Here is a 20,259-nt window from a genome sequence, read left to right as displayed (position 1 = left end):
TCTTATACGTAGTTTATCCGTACAGGATGCAGCGTTAAAACGTACTACTGGCTCAAATCTGTAACATGTCTTCAATAAGGTCCTCTTTTTGTAAGAGGAGATGAAATCAACCCAGGCCTAATGTCCCCATTGGCCACCTCTCTCCCTCCAACTAACCCTTGTGGCTCCGCAGGGCTGGATTTCGACTTGACGCCCCTCTCAAAACCTGACGGCGGCTTTTACAACCTGACCAGTGGCAGCTACGACTACTTTATCAACGTGTGTGGTCCCGTCAAAGCGGCCACATGTCCTGAGAGGGCCGGAACATGTCAGGTAGACGGCAGGTAAGACGGAACCAGGAACACAAACGCACGCACCTTTTTACAGTCAAGTCACTTGTCGAATATGACACCAATGATGACACCATTGACTCTAATCTTATCTTATGTTTCCCTGTGTGTCTTTTTTCTTTGTGGAGCTCTTGGAGTCTTGGAGAGGCAAACTCCCGCCTGTCTTACTACGATGGTCTGATCCAGCTGACCTACAGCAATGGTTCTCAGTACAACAACAAGGAGCACACGCGTAGGTCCACTCTCATCTCCTTCCTCTGCGACCCAGAAGCTGGACCTGGAACACCTGAATTCCAAGTAAAACTCACTCTTTTTTATATTCTTTTAAATGTGTGTGCATGGTGCTGATGAACTGTCTGAACACAGGTTGAAGACAAGTACACCTACAACTTCCGCTGGTATACATCCTACGCTTGTCCTGAGAGGCCACATGAGTGTTTGGTGACGGATCCCAACACTCTTGACCAGTACGACTTATCCAGGTAAAGTACGTTTTAAACTCTAGAAAAAGAGAAGCAAAGAACACTTGTAAAGATATTTACTGAAGCAATTAAAAAAACAAAAACAGATTCAGCGCAGTGTCAGGTGTCACTGGTCTTTACTTGACCGATTCCTCCTGACACCATGTCCTGTCTCCTCTCTTCTGCTCCCAGCTTGTCACGCTCCACCTCCAGGGGAAACTGGGTGGCTATGGATTTGTCTGACAGCTTGAACCGGAAGAAGTACTACATCAATATATGTCGGCCCGTCCACCTCGTGTCAGGCTGCGACCGTGATGCATCTGTCTGCGAGATGAAATTCATAACTGAGCAGGTCTGTAACCACCTGGAGACTGGAAACGGTATTAGTTAGGATTTTTACCTGAATTAAACTTCATTGGTGATACAAAAATATAGTCTCGGCAGATATTTCTGGTCATACAACAGAGATATCCCTGATAACCCTGCTGAATGTCTCTCTTGATCTGACGCGTGGATGTATGAACATGACACATGACAGCAGCATCATTTATACAGGATTCTTTCTGCTGCAATGTTAAACTTCACACGTACAAAAAAATAGACTTGACAACTCTCAAGAAAATTCAGATTGCAGTTGCCTATTAACACCTGAGGTGTGGACACTGTAATGCTTTCATGTGGCATCAAGTCTTAATGGCTTTAGTTATGATGTAGTGAATATGCTGTTCAGATTATCACATGAATCAGCTGTTTCTACTTCTACGGGAATAATATGGATGAACCATGTTAAATGAAAAATAGTTGCAGTAGAACCAATAAGTCTCTCTCCATTTAGTTTTTCAAGTGACCAAATGACTGTCTGCTAAGCTTCAGATTCACCTGATTAGTTTTTGGAAACGTACACTAGGTTGTTAACATCTACGTTACCAAATCAGCAGAAAGTCGTGAAATTTGGTGTAAGAGCCGTTTCCTTCCCGCTGTCCTCAGGACTCTTTGAAGGAGGTAGTGTCGGTCAGTAACATGGGTGTGTCCAAGCGAGAACCGGTCATCGAGGAGCGGGACCGGCTCCTGCTGGAGTTCACAGACGGATCGGCCTGCATGTCAGAGGGCCAACAGCTCTTCTACACAACACGCATCCACATGGTCTGCTCCAGAGGCAAAACTGTGAGTAAATATATACATGGTGTGTGTGTGTGTGTGTGTGTGTGTGTGTGTGTGTGTGTGTGTGTGTGTGTGTGTGTGTGTGTGTGTGTGTGTGTGTGTGTGTGTGTGTGTGTGTGTGTGTGTGTGTGTGTGTGTGTGTGTGTGTGTGTGTGTGTGTGTGTGTGTGTGTGTGTGTGTGTGTGTGTGTGTGTGTGTGTGTGTGTGTGTGTGTGTGTATGAGTTTTGAACAAAATTAGGCAGCATTTTCCTGCTGAACTTTCTGCAATTGTCTGTGACATGACTGTGTTTGCGCGCCACACTGTGCAGCCTATGGGACCACGGTTTCTGATGAAGCAGAACTGCACTGCCAACTTCATTTGGGAGACCAGAGCTGCTTGCGCCATCCGAACCACCAACAATGATGTGAGTTAATATACTTGAATCTTGCAAATCTTGAATCTGCGTCAAAAAATTATGGAAAAATTTCAAGAAAATGTTCCTCAACGTAAAATTGTGGAGATTTTGAAGATCCCACAATTTGCAGTGTATAATATTATCAAAAGATTCAGAGAATCAGGAAAGAATCCCTGTGTACTGGGGGCAAGGCTGAAGATCAAAACTGGTTGCTTGTGATCTTCAGGCCCTCAGTTTATTTTAAACTGAGGGCCTGTTTAAAAAAGCCATGATTCTCAACTGGAAATCACTGTATGGGCTCAGCATTCGACTTCCAGAGATCGCTGCCTATGAACAAGTGTTGCTGCACAATCTACAAATGCATCTTACAGCTCTATCATTTCAAAAAGAAGCCATAGGTGAACACGATCCTGAAATGCAGCTGTCTTCTCTGGGTCAAATTCATTTCAAATGGTCCTAGGCAAATAAGACAAATGTTTTGTGGTCGGGTCAATCAAAATTGGAAATTCTTTTTGGACACCGTGGATACTGTGCACTGTAGATTAGAGGAGAGGGACGATTCAGCTTGTTATCAGCATTTAGTTCAAAAGTCTGCATCTCTGGTGACAGGAGTTGCATTAGTTCCTACCTATCTTAACAGGCTCAGTCAATGCTGCAAAGAACATAGTCGTTTTAGAGCAACATGTGCTCCCGTCCAGGCAACATCTCTTCCACGTAAGGCCTTGCACATATCAGCAATACAATACTAAATCCATCACGACAGCACGAGTCTGGGTGCTGAACGGGCCTGCTTGCAGTCCAGACCTTTCACCAATGGAAAACATTTGGCACATCATGAAATTAAAAAGAAATCTCTGAGCAGGAGTGTTGAGCAGCTGGAATCCTGCATCAGACATGAGGACAACATTCCTCTTAAGGTCTCCTTACTGCTCAGGGGCCTCATTTATAAAGCTTGCTTGCGCACAAAACAGGGCTTGTAAGATGCGCAAGCCACCTTCTACGCAAAGGTTGGGATTTAAAAAGAAAAAACTAACCGAAAAATCTGCGTATCCCTACGGCAACCCTGACCCTCCCGTAGGAACAGTCTTAAGATAAGGGGAACTGGCGACGCAGGTGGTGAGGTGGTGAAATGAAGCCAGATTCATGTCATACTCTTAATGTCATCACATATCAGACTTAATATATAATATAATAGCGCTGATCGTGTCCCTCTGTGTGTGAAGCACAGCGCCAGTCAGGTGCTGCTGCAGCCGCAGTGCAGGACACGCCGGGAAACTCCTCGTCACCCACTGCTTCCAACCGAAGAGTGACTGAGGACAGAACAAATGAGTGCCGGGCCACTCTACAGAGCCCCGAAAGGGACTCAGATTTTTTTTTAAATATGTAATGAGTTTTACGCGCGCGCGTAAGCCTAAATTATGGTTCCGCGTTAAAATGACGCAGAGCCTACGCCGTAGGGTACGCGTTGGTGTAACGCGGAACCATAAATCAGCCTTAAAGGTTTCACACGCGCACGTAAAACTCATTTTATATATATATTTATATACATATACATATATATATATATATATATATATATATATATATATATATATATATATATATATAAAAAAATCTGTGTCCCTTTTAGGGGCTCCGTACCTCTTCTTTTTTTTTTTTTTCTGCACCATCTGTCCGTGGCAATCACGCCGTTTAGCGCAGCAACGACGTGCTGCCACTCACTCGCTTTATTTTATACTATTTATATACTTTTTCTACTTTTACTGTGACCACCAAATAATGTGGTTTTCCTGTCCTCCACCTCATCCACAACATGTCGATCTCAGTCTCCATGAAATTTAGTGGCACGGTGGCTCGACACGTCACATTCATCCTGACGTGCAGCAGTAACAGGCTGCAGGAAGCCGCTGCGCATGCTCAGCAGGCTTATTCATATGCAAATACAGTCATGAACTACTTTGCATTGCCCATTTTTGGTATGGAGTGGGCGTGTAGAGGGCGGGATATGAGGCGAATTCATCTGCGCAACCTTCCAGTTGGACTGTGATTTATAAAGCGAACATTGCGTGCAAGTGTGCGTGCACGCGGTTTTATAAATCCAGATTTTTTTTTACGCCCGCCATTTTCAGCTTTTGGCTTTACGTCCACTTTTAGTATGAATCCTGCGCACTCTTTTATAAATGAGGCCCCAGATGTTTACAGACCCTTGTGAGAAGAGGGGCTGCTACACCATAGTAAACATCACCCTGCTCATGCCGCTTGTTTGTTTGTTTATGAGATTTGAGATAAGTTTATGATATTTACAAATCATTGCATTCTGGGTTTAATTAATATTTTTACCCAGAATCTCAATATACAATATGAAAATGATATATCTTTTTTCTTTTTAAACATTAATGTCTTCTCTGCTAATCAGAATTGTTCGGTGGTGGACCCCAACACCGGCTTCGAGTACAACCTTAAGCTTTTGGCCTCCAAGTCTGGATACAATATATCTGCTAATGGGAAGGACTTCCTGGTAAGACGCACACACGGATACTGTTGTAATCTAGACTATGTTCACTATTTACAACGTTCCACTTTGTTTTATCAAGATGTGAAACTGCATGTACTCAAATTATATTCATGATACACTAATCCAATCAATGGTTTTTTACAGTTTAACCAATGAAACATCAGAAAGCAGTAAATGAAAACAAAACTAAACAAACACACATAAAAAAACACAAAATAGGAGTGTTTCTTTTGTATCTTATGTAACAATGTCAAAGATACTCTGTAACATGTGTAAAAGCCAGCCGGGGCGTCAGATTGGGTGGGGAGGATCTGGCTGGAATAACGTGATCCTTCCACGCGCTACGTCCGGCCGGAGAATCCCCACCCTGTCTGGTGAAAAGAAGCTGCTCACTCCTCAGGTTAAGGAGGAGACCTGAGCTCAGTATGGCCCTCCTCGGGTTGGTAGAGGGAGCAATGCCCAGGACTGAATTAGGTATGAGCACTGGGGTGGAAAAAATGGGATAAAAATATAAAAAGAAAAAAAAAGTAGAAAAACAAATTCCCATTGTGTGGCTGGTATCATCAAAACAAGTAACAGAAGTATTTTAAAGTATATTCTCTGAGATAGTGAAGTGTAAGGACCTCAGAACCGGAGTGATGCGGTCCACTTTCTTAGTTCTGGTGAGAACTCAGACAGCAGCGATCTGGATCAGCTGTAGCTGTCTGATTGACTTTTTAGCCAGACCTGTGAAGACACTGTTGCAGTAATCAATTTGACTGAAGATAAACACCCGGATGAGTCCGATGACCACGGTTATCCACTGCTATCTAACTCTCAAACAATGGCCGCTTTGAGCAACCGCATTCTTGGTTTTGATCCTAGAATGCGGGCGTTCCTTTAAAGTGTCATAGCAAGGATAAGTGTCCTCATCCCAACTGCCTCTCCACACGGGTCCTTGGGCACCTTCTCTTTGCCATGCACGCCACCTCCATGGTCCAAATTATGCTATGCAGATGACGCACAACTATACTTGTCATTCCTGCCAGATGACCCCACGGTCTTGGCACAAATCTCAGTCTGCTTCTGACCTGTCTGCATGGAAGAAGCAGCACCACCTACAGGTTAACTAGCTTGAGACTGCACTCCTGGTTATGCCCCTGCATCATTTGATGAACCTCAGCACTTTTAGATTTTTGATAGGATTTTTATTTTTTTTTTTTTTTGCATTATTATTTCTTTATATGTAATCGTCTCTTTCCTGCAGGTGAATATCTGCTCCGATGCTGCGGGATGTGGAAAGGGAATGGCTGGCTGTGAGCTTGAGAACGGGCAGCCCTCCAGCCCAGTCGGGGTGGAGGAGACCCTCCAGTACTCCACCGATGGTGTTCTGAAGCTAATATATAAAGGACCCCGGGATGATGTGACAGGTACCGCAGCGATAAAAGATTACGTTTGAAATGACAGGAAACAGAACTCAGTGACCAGGATTTTTTTTCTTTTGTACCAAAGTGCATATTAATTGGTTATTTTGTTTAGAAATCTTTCAACCAGATGGGAAACAAACTGTTGTTTATATGAACTCTGTTTGACTGTTTATTGGGTTACAGTATGTGTGTTTATAAGAACCTACACATTTCTTTTCAGTAATTATCCAGACAGATATAGAACTAATTTAATTACGGTGAGATAATTATAATCAAACCCTGGAATGTTTGTTAAAATACTATTCAAGGTGCACTAAAGCAGACAATAATAAAACAATAAATGAGTTTGGCCTTGCATGGGAATTTCATGTATAAATATGTTCTTTACTCTGTAGTTCATCTTTCCACTGTTATTTTCTCCTTCCAGCAACTCGGGACACTTTCACCATAAACTTTGTGTGTGATCAAAACGCTCAAGCTGGCTCCATAAAAATGGTGCATGAGGACTTGAGTACGTTTCCCAACCATGTGGTCCATGATGTCCTGTTCGAGTTCCCCACTGCCCTGGCTTGCATGCCTGCTCCAGTTGACTGCAAGATCACTGGTATTGACAGACACACACGTATACACACTATTTCAAAGTGTACACAGTGAATCTCTGACATATTTGATATCAAATACTTCAGTTGGTTTCAATGTGTGACTTAAGATTTAACTTAATTACTTCTGGGAGTGGTTACCACCTGTTCGTTTGCGCTACAGAAACCGGAGATAAACACCGGCTCTATGGGCCACAAGGCTCGAAAAGGACATGCATACATATTTAGCAAGTCGGTTGATATCGCCACCACTAATTACCACAAAATGGATAAGAATACAGAAATGTACTTGAAAATATGGGAAAAATAAAGGGGAATAAAAAAATAAAAATTGTCTTTTCAATTCCCTTTAGATGCCCACGGTAATGAGTATGACCTGAGTCACCTGATCCGAGATGAAAATGACAGTCCCTGGATTCCTATAGACTCAGGTGTGCAGATGTCGCGGAGCTTTTACATCAACGTGTGCAAACCCCTCCCAACTCTAAAGGACTGTCCAGGTGAGGTAATAAGGGCTTTGAACTCATTTATGGTTCAATAAAAAAAGGGGGACTTGTAGGTTACAGGTGTTCAAGTTTCCTTTGTTGATATAACAGAATTTGAATTTCTAATACCGGAATCTTCAGTATTTTGGTTTGTGAAGCATTATATTAAACCAAATTTTAATTATGAAATGAAATAGATTTCTTTACTAACAATATTTATAATCGTTTTGCTTTTCCAGCTTCTCAAAACTAAGGATGTGCTTGTATCACATTTGATAGTAAAGATTTCTGATGTGTTTCAGTGTGTAATTAGGAAAATGAGTAGACTAATCCCTCAAAACTGCCGTCATATTCACATGTATGTAGTTTGGATTGATGCTAATTCTTTGTGAAGTGACTGTTTCATGTTACAGTAATACGAAGTCAAGACCTGCATGTACAATGACAATGCAACTTTTCATCTTCTCTGCAGTGGGTCCTCTGGGTGCTTGTGGTGTGATTGCTGGGAAAGGTTACAACCTGGGTTATGTCCAGTCCAGCCCACAGTTGGCGGATGACGGCTCCATCAGCATAGTGTACCAGAATGGAGATGTGTGTAATTCTTCATCCCGCTACTCGACACGCATCATGTTGCAGTGTGACGACAACCCGGTGAGTTTCACTAGAACCTTCTCCGTTGCCAAGCTGACCGTGTTAACATCCACTCCTCACCTTTCATTTTTGTTTAATTTATAATATTTGAATGAGATTTGACTTAGAAACTTCTAAATAATACCACAAATGGTGATCACTTCATGGCTCTGAGATAAGGAAGCGCTCTCTTTCAGTAGACGCCTGCGTAAAAGTGGGCCCCCAATTTTACTCCACTGGCCTTTACATACTAACCCAAGCAAGACAGAAAAAAAAAAGTTTATTCTTACAGACACAAAACCGATATGCCTGAAACGTCAGTCACGTTTTATTGCACTTATATATATGTATATTAGAGGTGTCCGGGTCTTCTTCACCAGCCGTTGTTAAGATCTGTGAGCATTCTGCTTGAAATGCAGCTCCTGTGTTTACGATGATGGGAGACAAACGGGATGGTTAAAAACAAGAGTCACTTAATGTGCGTTTTCTTACCATGTTGATGTCACTGAATAATTGTGAATGATTTTTTGGCCTGACGACGGGTGACGTAATCCTTTTTTCCAGCTGCATTCAATCAACGGTTTCTTTAATCGTTCTAAAATGGGACCATATGCAGCGCCTGATTTCATCCTCTATTTGAAAATCAATGCGCTTTCTTGTATCTTCAAAGTTCAGCTTTGTTGAGTTATTTAGAACAAGCGAATGAGAATCATGTTGTGTAGTGCAGACAGAAGTTTTACTCCACATCCCCGGGAAGTTCCTGCACATGTTAAACGTGAACTGAAAGATTAGCCCCCCCCTCCGCCCAATTGGGCATTGACTTACTAAATGTCATTTCAAAGTATTATCTTTCCAGAAATCATAGATTGCATCAAAAAGATCACTATCCCCACTGCATAGTCACATTGTCCTATATTTTACAGGAACGTGCATATAGGGAATCAGTCTCTCTCTTATTTTACTGACGGTAAAAGCACACCACCTTGTTTGTAGTTTTTCCATTTGTGCAGATTTCGTTTTTCGTATGTTCACTGAAGTGCACAGTTGTTTTATTTTTTTTTTAAGCCAGGAGTATAGAGCAGGGATCTATAGTATTAACTGGATAGAATACTGAAAATGGCCGCCCATTCATTTCAATGTAAGTTGCTCACTCTGCGCATACGGCGAAAAAGTTCCTGACTTCCGGGTTTACTTCCGCGTTATCGGGCCCATAGAGCATGCACAGTTGAGTCACCTCCCATGATGCTCTGGGGCCTCCCATCATGCCCCGGGGCAACATCAATGGCACCGACACGGCCGTGACGTCACACCCAGAAAGAGACTTTTCTTTGACTTTTCTGGCCGTTATAAAACATTTTTGATGGATATAAAGTCCATGACTTTAAAATATAGAATACAAAGATTAGTAATTAACGGTGATTACAGCTGGAGGTTCCTGTGAACAGTTTTAGAGGATTCTCTTTTACTATTGCGGTCTATGGGAAAAAAGCTTTCTTGGCCCCATGGGATTTTTTGTTGCAGTACCGCGGCTGGACACTGGAAAAAATCGGCGTGCCTGCTGAGTGCGAGACCCGGGGGCTGGTATAGAGTGATACTGCCATGTTCCACGGATCAGCTTTGATCTGCAATGTTGAGTAAAAGGTGTTATCAACAATTCACATCTCTTAAGTGCTCATTCTTTTGCTCGTCTACTTGTAGGGTTCTCCCATGTTTGACCGTCAAGAGGGTTGTGAATACATCTTCATCTGGAGGACATCTGAGGCCTGCCCTGTCAGGAAGGCACAAGGTGAAAAAATGATGTAACAGCATTAAGAAACAAATAATAAGAGTCATAAATAATAAGTAAAGCAAATGATGTTGAGAATTGTTTGAAAACAATCCAATCAAAAAGGGCCGAAAGGTTCAGTACATTTGTAAACAGTCGCGCTGCATCAGACGCAGTAATGGAGGTTTAATCATCCAGCCCTTTGTTCGCAGGTCAAAACTGCCAAGTCCATGACCCCAAGACTGGTTACAAGTTTGACCTCAGCTCTCTGAAGGACAAAGATTACCCTGTCGTCAGTGGCAAGTACACCTACCATTTGTCAATCTGCGGGGCGCTCCAGAAGGATGTCTGCACCCACACAGACACCGGCATCGAATCGGTGGCTTCCTGCCAGGTGGATGAAAGCAGTCACAAAACTGCAGGTATGGGAATAAAAACAACACATGCGTCTTATCTTTAAAATAGATTTCATGAAGTTATTGCTTCACTTAGCGATTTGTATTTGTGTGTGTGCTTGCAGGAATGGCAAACCAGATTCTGAACTTTGTGGGAGACCAGATCATCCTCAACTACACCAACGGAGACGTCTGCCATAAAGTCTTCCAAAGATCCACAGTCGTCTCCTTCTCCTGCCACCCTGACATGCATCCTGTAAGTCACTGGACCTCTCCACTCTCCACGTTTGTGAGACTTCTCTTCAAAACAAAGAAGAAGATCTTGACTTTGAATAAGACGGATGGAGACATCTTTAGTTTTGGACACATGACATGGTTTCCATGGGGTCTTAAAAAGTCTTGAATTTAAAAATCTAAATTTTAGTCTTAAAGTCTTAAATGCTCTGTCGTAGGTCTTTAATCTTTATAAGCAGGTCTTACTGTTCCAACGTCCATGTATCGCTGCCTCTAATAAGCATTTCGGTGCATTAGATTGTTTTTTCTCGTGGTGTTGTAGTAGTTCTTGTAGCAGAGAATCGGTTGGGGCAACTACATAAAATGAGTAGCACGAACCAAACAGTTGTTGAAAGCCTTTCCAAAGATGCAGACACATTTGCAGAAGGTCTGGCAGTAAAATGGCTCAGCGAGGTCACACGCTGTCATGGGCCAGTGAGGAGAAATCAGACAAAGACATTCTGAAGAACAAGAGCTGAGATTAATAACACACACACACACACACACACACACACACACACACACACACACACACACACACACACACACACACACACACACACACACACACACACACACACACACACACAGACCTGCAAACTCATGCCAAGATGTTTTGAATGGTTATGTTTACTATTGTTCAAAAATGCATCTAGCATATCTCAAATACAGTGTCCAATTTGAAGAAATGTACTTTTTTTTGTATGTTTTTTGTTTGTTTATTTTTTTTGTGCTTTTGCGTGTCTAAAATTTAATTTTTAATGGACTAAAAAGTCAAAAATTTGATTTGATGAAACCTGCAGGAATGGAATTGGCATGTATGGTTGTTTCTGTACATGTGACTCCGTGATGGAATGGACCTTTCTCGGGTCGGCTCCAGCAGGTCCCTGTGAACCTGTTTAGGGTTAAGGAGGTGTAGAAAATGAATGAATCAATGAAGTGCTACTTCTGCTACAAAATCAGTCAAAATAAGACAAAGGCAGCGGACGAACATTCAACTACGGTAGTTATTCTCAGGCAAAGCCTTCATGTAAAGCAGCCGTACATCATGATTAAGTAGAGTTACAGCGATAATTAGATGTTAATGGTTTTAGATCGGCCGACTGCATCACATCCAGTGCTGCCAGAGTTTTGCAAATGTGCAAGAATCCTTTCCATTACACCTTTTTGCTAAACTGGACTATTGACAAGCCTGAAAAAACACCTCATGAAGGCGTATGTAGGTTTTTGCACAATTTTAGTGGTAATGGAAAGTCACTATATGTCAGCTCTTCAATGATGGTAACGTGCTGTGTGTTTTTCACTTGCTCAGGGTAAACCAGAGTTTATCAAGGAGACACCAGACTGCACATACCTGTTCAACTGGCCCACTGCTCTGGCCTGCGTCCCAGTCAAGACCTCCAGCTGCTCCTACAAGTAACCATCCCCACCTCCTCTTATGCACCCTCCTCCTGCTTAAAACCTTTCACCTTTGCATCATGTGTTGTTCATTCCCTCAAACTCTTTACTTGGCATGTTGGACACGCCACTTTATTTACGTCTGCATGAAATAACCCTCCATTATTAAAGAGCTTCCTTTTATTGTTAGGGACAATGCTATAATTAGCAGCAGTTGGTGACAGTAACTGCAATTTTCATGAATGAATTCAGTATTTTATGCTGCTTTTTGTGTATTTTTATAGACTTCTGCTGTAATTGGAGGGGCTATATTCTCATCCTACATTTATGGTGGTGTTTCCCTTGAGTATGATTAATGATATTTTACAGCACAGTTTCCAGAATTCATCTCTTAGAGAAAGGGAATAAAATATATTTCATATTCTTCCCCTAAAATAAATCATTTTCTGTTACCTTAAGTGACTTCAGTTGCTTGATTTAACCGTAAATGGTGCATCCTGGGTTTTCCCCCTGGGGGATCAATAAAATATATACCTTTATCTTTATCTGTCAGTGTTAGATGGCTGTACTTGTGACTCACACAGGAACTCCTAGAACAAACTATACGTTGAATTCATAGACTGGTTAAAGTGATCATCATTGACCCTGAATATGTTTTCCTTTGTGTAGGGATTAATAAGAAAAAGTATTATCCTAGTCATCCAAGGACACATGTGACAGAGACTGGACCCTTTTTTTCTGCTCTGTCCTCAGTGATGGTCAGGGCCATTCGTACGACCTCTCCCCTCTGGCCATGGACTCTCAGAACTGGGAGGTGGAGATCTCCACTCAGGAGACAAAGAAGCGCTTTTACATCAATGTCTGCCGGTCGCTGGTGGACCAGGGAGGTCAGCTCGTATTACGTTGTCCCATCTTTTGTCGAGACGTTGCATGCAACTGGATCCAGTAAAGAAATTCCAAAGTTGACACTTGTCTCGCTGTAGGCTCGTGGAAATGTCCCTCCAACGCTGCATCTTGTGTCAAGGATGGAGATGAATACGTGAGTCTGGGGCAAGTGGACTCTGGTCCTACGTGGGACAGGAATGTCCTGAAGCTGAAATACACCAGCGGTCAGGCTTGTCCAGGCGGAATACGCAACAGGACCAGCATTATACGCTTCAAGTGCGACAAAGATAGAGTGGTGAGTAATGCAGTTTCTATTGGTGGCCCTTGTCTGTGTGGTCTGGAAATGTCCTCCCTTGCTGTCCAGGGGTGTGTGTCCGTCTGACAGGCAGTTATTCTAGTGTCCATTCTCTGCATCATGTTGGCTTCCATCTGATATTTGTATGTGGGGTTTGTGTTCAACTGTGTGCACAAGTTGAGCTGGAGCCTGCTGATTAGGTCCTGGTCAACAACAAGTACACAAGAGATAAGAGACAAAAGATATACAAGAGAACCTGGATGTCATTTTGGTTTGGCTTTTAGCTCCTCTTAGTTTTTTTTTTGAGAGATTAGTTATCAGAAAAGAAACAGTTTGAGCCATCTGACTGAGCAGCAGAACAGACTTTTTCTGATTATTTTATATAAAAATTGTGTTTGGAATGAGCTTTTTTCCCTCATTGATCCGATGCAGTCTTGGCGCTAGCGCCCAAAGTGCTCTTTCATCACACATTCATGACTCAATACCTCCTGGGGCCTCATGTACAAAGACTTGCGTGGATTTCCTACTGAAACATGGCGTACGCTTAAATCCAGAAAACGTCCTACGCACAAAAAAATCCAGATGTATGAAACTGTGCGTAGGCATGAATCCAAGCACAATTCCTTTGTACATCCCAATCAACGTGGAATTGAGCGCACATGTAGGAGTACCAGACTCCTCCCTGTCCACGCCCCCATTTAAATATGCAAATGTATTTAAATAGGCCCTCGAGGGCCGGTTTCCCTGTTTAATTGCACCGTGATACAAGGAGCTGTGTCATCAACAGAACTATCCAGACTTTGATGACAAGCTGGTGACGATCATTAATTAGAATCAGGTGTGTTAAAGCGGTGAAACATCTAAAACATGCAGGACAATCCTTCTGGGATTCAGTTTGACACCTGTGACATATTTTTTTATTTATTTTTTTTATATTCTTTATTTCATTCAAAAAAATAAAATAATTCAATACAAATACAAATGTTCTTAACTCGTGAATGAAAAGCAAGCAGAAAGAAGAAGAATCTTATCTGATCTGCCCCTTTTTCCAAGAAATAACTTCACAAATAACATAAATTAATCATATAATCTGTACATTAATGGAATGAAAATGCTTCCTGTTAACGTACACATATTCATCCAGTGATGGTGCTTTTATAGCAATGTGTGTGCAGTCGATAGCTCCGATTACATTAGGAAAACCGGCTAAATATTCTTTCTCTTCTTACTGTGCCATTTGTGATATCTTCTAACACTGCCAAAGCTGCCATTGTTGTTAACGGTATTTCTGCACCACTTTGCTTTTATATCCACTTGTGTAATTGCAGACAGTTGAATGTGTTAATTGTTCATCATCAGTGTGTCTCTCTGATGTGCACATCACTCTGAGGGCTAATTGTTTTCACATTATTAACAGTTTCCCAGCATCACCACTAAGTGTCGCCAACGGACCAATAGCTGTGGAAACGTGCGTACGCCAGCCATGAAGTTGGCGTCAGGCACCGCACATTTCCACGGTCATTTCACCCTTGATTCATCTGAACATTTGCGTGGAAAAGGGCGTACGCCATGTTTTTGTGCGTACGCACCCTTTGTACATGAGGCCACAGGTCTTGAGATAAACTTCTAGTGGGTCCCTTAATTGTGCCCTTGTCTTTTGTTTAGAACACCAAGGTTATATAGTAAGAAAAGGTGTTTATATGAATTAAAAAAAAAACATCAATCATTATTTTATACCTGATTCATATTGTGTGTACTTATGTTGTGCTGGAGCTTTTCCCAGAACAGGCTGCCACCCCACAAATAAAAATATAGATTCAAATCATTTGTATCTGTTCGCCACTTAGGATTCCCGTCCGACTCTGATCTCTGAGATTGAGGACTGCGTCTACACTTTCCTGTGGTTGACGGCCGCTGCCTGTCCTCTGAACAACAACCAACACGACGACTGCAGAGTCACAAACCCCACTACAGGTCAGACACACAAATAAAGACCAACAGAACAGAAATATACATCAGTCATATTTGGCTGAAATGGGATCTTTTAAAGGATTGTCATCTTGGACTTCTGTCTCTTAGGTCATTTGTTTGACCTGAGCTCCTTGACAGAAGATTTGGGTTACACTGTGTACGATCATCGAGAACATAGGAAGATGTACCGCATGAACATCTGTGGCGGTGTTATGAATACTGGATGCAGCCCTGAAACTGGTATGTATCTCCACCAAGTGACCTGGTTATTCATGAGAGGTTTATCTCCACACAAGACTTTCATAATCAGGCAGGGACAAGAAGCATCAGTTTAATCCTTAAATGCCAGCAATAAAATTAGTTTGGATATTAAATGTCCTTCAAAGGCCTAAAGGCAACTTACTTTTTTTGCTCTTTGTTAAGAGTGGGTACACAATTATCACTTTGCATGCACATCAACATTTTTGTGCATTTAAACGGACCAGGGCTCCCGTTTACTTCATATTTTCCCTCTAATCTCCTGTCTCTATGTCCACCATACGTTCACATTTGTTTCTGCCGGGAGGATCAAACATTTGCCCCACAATCACATGAGGAGAGTGTGTTTTGATATGAAGGAAAGGACCTGATTCTGCATTATTATAGATAGTGAAGCAGGGGCAGACTTTTAGACTTTACATCTCGGCCTAAATGACAAATTTGTTTGGTCAGAAAATGTTGCCCCTGCTTTCCTTCCTGACCAATAGCTGTATTGTTCACATTGTTTTCTAACTTTTACTTAAACTTCAAAATAGTACATTTTTGCCTTTTCCAGAAAATAGTCTTTAAAGCGCGTAAATAAGAGCCAGAATATATTCTTTGCCAGTCTCTCGTGGTTACTGTTTAGGCCTGTTTAGCTATTCAGGTGCTCCTTGAAACACTGCCATGCGTCACATGCGTCATCACGTGTCGTAGCACACGGCACAAACGAGGTTTAATGACAGACCTGAAATTCCACTTCTTTACCAATTATTGTCCACACTTTGTCAATTTGTAATTCGAATTATGTTTAATCACTGACCAATGCAAACTCATAGATACATTTTCTTTAAAGTAAATAAGGTTGTCCAACTAAGGAAATATGTATTATTAAATAAATAAAACTAATAAATTGTCATCATTTGATTGCCACAAGAGTCTTATTGTTTGGCAGGCTAACATAACTATGTGTCACTAAGACTCGTTGTAATATAGCGTATTTACTTAAATGCTGTCAAAAGAAAAGAGAAAAAAGTAATCATTTAGATGAAAAGGAGGCGAACAGAACGAGTGATCGGTCTAAGGATATCTGAAACACAGAAAATGCCATTTTCAATAATAATGTCATATTCACACAAGAAGGTAAAGACAACAGAGTAGCAAAGAGTTCCGTGTATCCAAGAAGGTTCCCCAGCAGCCAACACCAACAGCAGAATAACACCTATAAACTAACTATACGCTTAGTCAAAATGGGGAATTTTACTTCTGATCTTAATTCTCCCCATCTACTGTACCTCTGTCTTACTTTTGTAAACCAAGAACCTCAAGTGAACCTGCCAACTGAGAGGGACATGCTCTGTCAGGATCAAAGTGACCTTTTAAAGTTCCCTAAAAAAGAAAATAACTGTCTAAACAGAAACTACTTGCAAAAGGTTTCAAGAGTTTTATAACATCTCTATGCATCTATGTGTTGTAGCTGTGTGTATTAAGGATTCCAAAACGGCAGTCAGCGGCGGGAAGGTGAGCAGAACGCTGTCGTACAAGGATCACGTGCTGGAGCTGACTTACGAAGAGGGAAGCCCCTGCGCAGCAAACCCTGAGCTGAAACACAAAACTATCATCCACTTCATTTGCAGGTATTCCTCCTTCTGACTGATCCTTGTTCTTATTTTGTCTACATGGAGTTTCTTTGCAGCTGATTTTGTGCATTAAAATCCAGTGTATATACTCTCTTAGGGGCCTAAACCACACCTCTGGTTTAACCTGGATCAAATCAGACCTATTGATCAGCAAAAACCTTTGAGTTACCGCACAAGTCACGGAAGCAAAAACCTGGATACCTTCTGAGTTCAAGTGTTGAAGCCGGGCTATTTTCATAAACTTCTAAAACTCAGACACGTTTTACACATGAATGTCATAAGACTTCACTCTAAAACGTAACTACGATCAAATTCAGCTTTTTTTTTTCCTTCTCCTCCTGTATATGGCTCAGGATTGATTAGCACCCACGAAGGAATCAAGACTCATAAAACCTAGCAAGTAGGCGAGTACCAATAATAAGAAGTAACTCTAGCTACTGTATGTGAAGGTCAATGACGGCATGTGAATGTGAAACAGTGGCAAGTCACTCTAAAAATGTAGTGGATATTCATCCCAACTGCCCAAGTTCCAGTCTCCATTAAAAGAAAACAAACCGTATATAAATGAACTACACTCAGAAGCCAGCTATGCACAATGTTCAGTTGCATTTTTAGTGAAAAGTAGTTCTAACTGCTTCTGGTACCTCTGGTTAAAGATCGCCTGAGCAAAATTCAAGACGGGATTTTTGAGTGGTGGTAAATCATGATGGACCCCGCAAACGTTTTGTTTCCAAAAGGGTAACAAACAAATGTAGACATGCAGCAGAGCCAGGCCCACAGATCACTGTGTGCTTCCTTAGTAGATATTGACGGAGATGCAGCAACACCAAAATAGGCACCAGGATGACAGTGAATATATTGTTCTTTTTAAAACCCAATGAGCAAAATGTATTTAAGGTGATGTAAAACATTACTTGTTTTTGTTTTTTTTAGCCACTTAAACATTAAATCACAAGCAACAGCTTTATTTTGTTGAAGCTCAAATAGGATTTACATTTTCAACATTTGCACTTTTGCATCCAGGCCAGCTAACGTGGGCTTGGCCCCTGCAGAGCCGGTCCTCATCGACTCAGACGCTGAAACGTGCACACACTTCTTCTCTTTCCACACCCCCCTGGTGTGTGAACAGTCTGTAAGTATGTTCATGGCTCTGTTTTTGTGTCATTTCAGTCATTGGAACAGCTTTTTATGTCATTCTTTTCTTCTAATCAAAATTAAAAGAAAGAAGATACAGCAGTGTTTGATAAAATATGTTGTGAATCTCATCATCTGGACTAATTTAGCTATTTTTGTATTTGCATGCTTTTTACACCAAATGTTTAATTCAAACTGGAATTCCAGAAGCCGAATAAGTGTTAATATTCAGTGTGTCCTGACCTATAACCTGACTTTTTAGACTCAACAAAGACACAACCCTGCCATTGATGTTTCTCTGGTTAATGTAATTATCAGGTGACGTGTTCGGTCCGGAACGGCTCTGCTCTGATCGACCTGACGCCTCTCATTCATGTCACTGGGTTCTACACAGCCACAGGTAGGTGGTCTAGCCTTTCACATCAGGACACTCACAGGTGCTTATCTGGAAAATAAAAAAAGCAAAAGTACTGTTTAGAAGTGTTTCTTAATTCCTATAAATCATATATCGGTTTGTTAGTCTTTCTGCCGGTCAGCTGGGTTTCTGCTCATGCTGCTGCGTGTTGTCACCGAAGCATGTAGAGGCGGGCGCACCGTTAGTTGCTTGGCATAGTGAACAAACAGCCACCAAGGCCACAAACACGCCTGAAACATGTTGACAAAGAGAGTCTGTATCTGAAATGCTGCGAGAATTAAAAAGAGAGTTGTTTTCCTTGATGGTGACATTTAAAGGGAGAGAAGAACTTCGCCCTCGTGACTCTGTCAACTGTCCATTTACCTTTTTACACATTTCATGTGATGATTCAATGTTTTGTACATGAGGAAATCTCTGTTCTGGCTTGCAGCCGGTCTCTCTGCCTGAATCCTTTGTGAACGTTGACTAGACCGTGTCACACCTGTAGTGACTTGTGTCAGGTAGAGGTGTATGTCCCTGTGTCCCGGGAGTGTGTTTCTGAAGGCCTGGATGTGACAAACAAGTGTCTGACCTTTCAAGATGCAACATGCTGTTGCAGTTTTTACAGGCATTACAGTCACAACTTTTAATTACAAATGTAATGTACTTTATTTATATAGCACTTTACAAAAGCCTTTTGGTGTGCCAAAGTGCTTTACAGCAAGTAATAGATAAAGAGGGAGGATAAATAAGAACAACCAAAAACAACAAAATACAACAAAATCTAATAAGATACAAGTGTGATTGGGTGATTGGTTGACCTCAGCGGTCTACCAGGATTACGGACAGTTAAAAGCTCAGATAAATACAAGGGTGCGGGGCCATTAAGAGCTTTAAAAATGAACATCAAAAGTTTGAAAATCAATTCTATAAAGGATGGGAATCCAATGAAGGGAGTTAAGAACAGGAGTGATGTGCACACGTCTGCTGGTGTTTGTTAAAAGACTGGCAGCAGCATTTTGCACAAGTTGAAGGCGATTAAGAGGAGACTGGGAGACTCCTACATAAAGTGCATGGATAAAGTGCAAGGCCGCCCATGCCCTAATTAGAGCATGGGCGGCCTTCTCCTGGTCATGTCGACTTAAAAACATTTTAACTTTGGCCAGGAGACACAACTGGAAAAAACTAGTCCTCACCACATCGTTGATTTGTTTATCCAACCTCAGATGACTGTCAAAGGTCACTCCTAGATTACTGACGTCTGAAGTGAGCATTGAAGTCAAGGTGCCGAGGACAGCCGTCAGTATCCCCAAACACAATACATTCACCTTTGTTTTCATTTAAATGAAGAAAACTCTGGGCCAACCACTGCTTAATATCTGCAATACATCTGGACAAAGAACATTGTGCTTCACTGGCAGATAGATTTGTGGATCATCAGCATAACAGTGAAAGGAAAGATTATGCCTGGCTATAATTGACCCAAGTGGTACTGTAATACAATGAGAAGAGGACAGGGCCAAGAATAGATTGTTGTGGGACACCTGGCATCCACAGACAGAGCAATATCGTTGTGCAGCTTTAACAGTGCAGACTTTGTGCTGTGCCGAGACCTAAACCCAGATTGGAACTTCTCAAGAACAGAGTTATTCTCAAGAAATGACCTTAATAGTATAAAAACATTTTTTTCTAAAACCTGCCAAGGGCAGATTGGAAACAGGCCTAAAAGGTGATAAAACTGCAGGGTCAAGATTAGGCTCTTTAAGAAGTGGCCTGACCACAGCGTGTTTAAACAGCTGGGACAGTACCTAATAAAAACCAGGAGACTGGGCCCCACAGTATTGAAACCATTTTCAGCAGTTTGGCAGGTACAATATCCAATGGGCAGTT

At 41.7% G+C, this 20,259-nt stretch overlaps 1 protein-coding gene across 1 annotated transcript in view; it reads left to right on the top strand.

The window, feature by feature from the left end:
- The window catches only part of igf2r (insulin-like growth factor 2 receptor), a 53,550-nt gene that overhangs the window by 18,305 nt on the left and 14,986 nt on the right, over positions 1-20,259 (top strand). Inside the window, exons 15-36 of the mRNA XM_061707475.1 lie at positions 173-323; positions 458-626; positions 696-811; positions 983-1,142; positions 1,778-1,954; positions 2,261-2,356; positions 4,764-4,865; positions 6,109-6,271; positions 6,696-6,872; positions 7,221-7,367; positions 7,825-8,003; positions 9,681-9,768; positions 9,960-10,169; positions 10,268-10,398; positions 11,728-11,831; positions 12,567-12,700; positions 12,797-12,993; positions 14,841-14,967; positions 15,073-15,204; positions 16,679-16,838; positions 17,865-17,973; positions 18,294-18,375. Coding sequence (XP_061563459.1) covers positions 173-323; positions 458-626; positions 696-811; positions 983-1,142; positions 1,778-1,954; positions 2,261-2,356; positions 4,764-4,865; positions 6,109-6,271; positions 6,696-6,872; positions 7,221-7,367; positions 7,825-8,003; positions 9,681-9,768; positions 9,960-10,169; positions 10,268-10,398; positions 11,728-11,831; positions 12,567-12,700; positions 12,797-12,993; positions 14,841-14,967; positions 15,073-15,204; positions 16,679-16,838; positions 17,865-17,973; positions 18,294-18,375 — 3,111 coding nt within the window. The remainder of the gene's footprint in view (positions 1-172; positions 324-457; positions 627-695; positions 812-982; positions 1,143-1,777; positions 1,955-2,260; positions 2,357-4,763; positions 4,866-6,108; positions 6,272-6,695; positions 6,873-7,220; positions 7,368-7,824; positions 8,004-9,680; positions 9,769-9,959; positions 10,170-10,267; positions 10,399-11,727; positions 11,832-12,566; positions 12,701-12,796; positions 12,994-14,840; positions 14,968-15,072; positions 15,205-16,678; positions 16,839-17,864; positions 17,974-18,293; positions 18,376-20,259) is intronic.

Source organism: Cololabis saira, chromosome 18 (assembly GCF_033807715.1).
Source record: "Cololabis saira isolate AMF1-May2022 chromosome 18, fColSai1.1, whole genome shotgun sequence".
NCBI lineage: Eukaryota > Metazoa > Chordata > Actinopteri > Beloniformes > Belonidae > Cololabis > Cololabis saira.
This window is presented reverse-complemented; position numbering and strand designations above follow the sequence as displayed.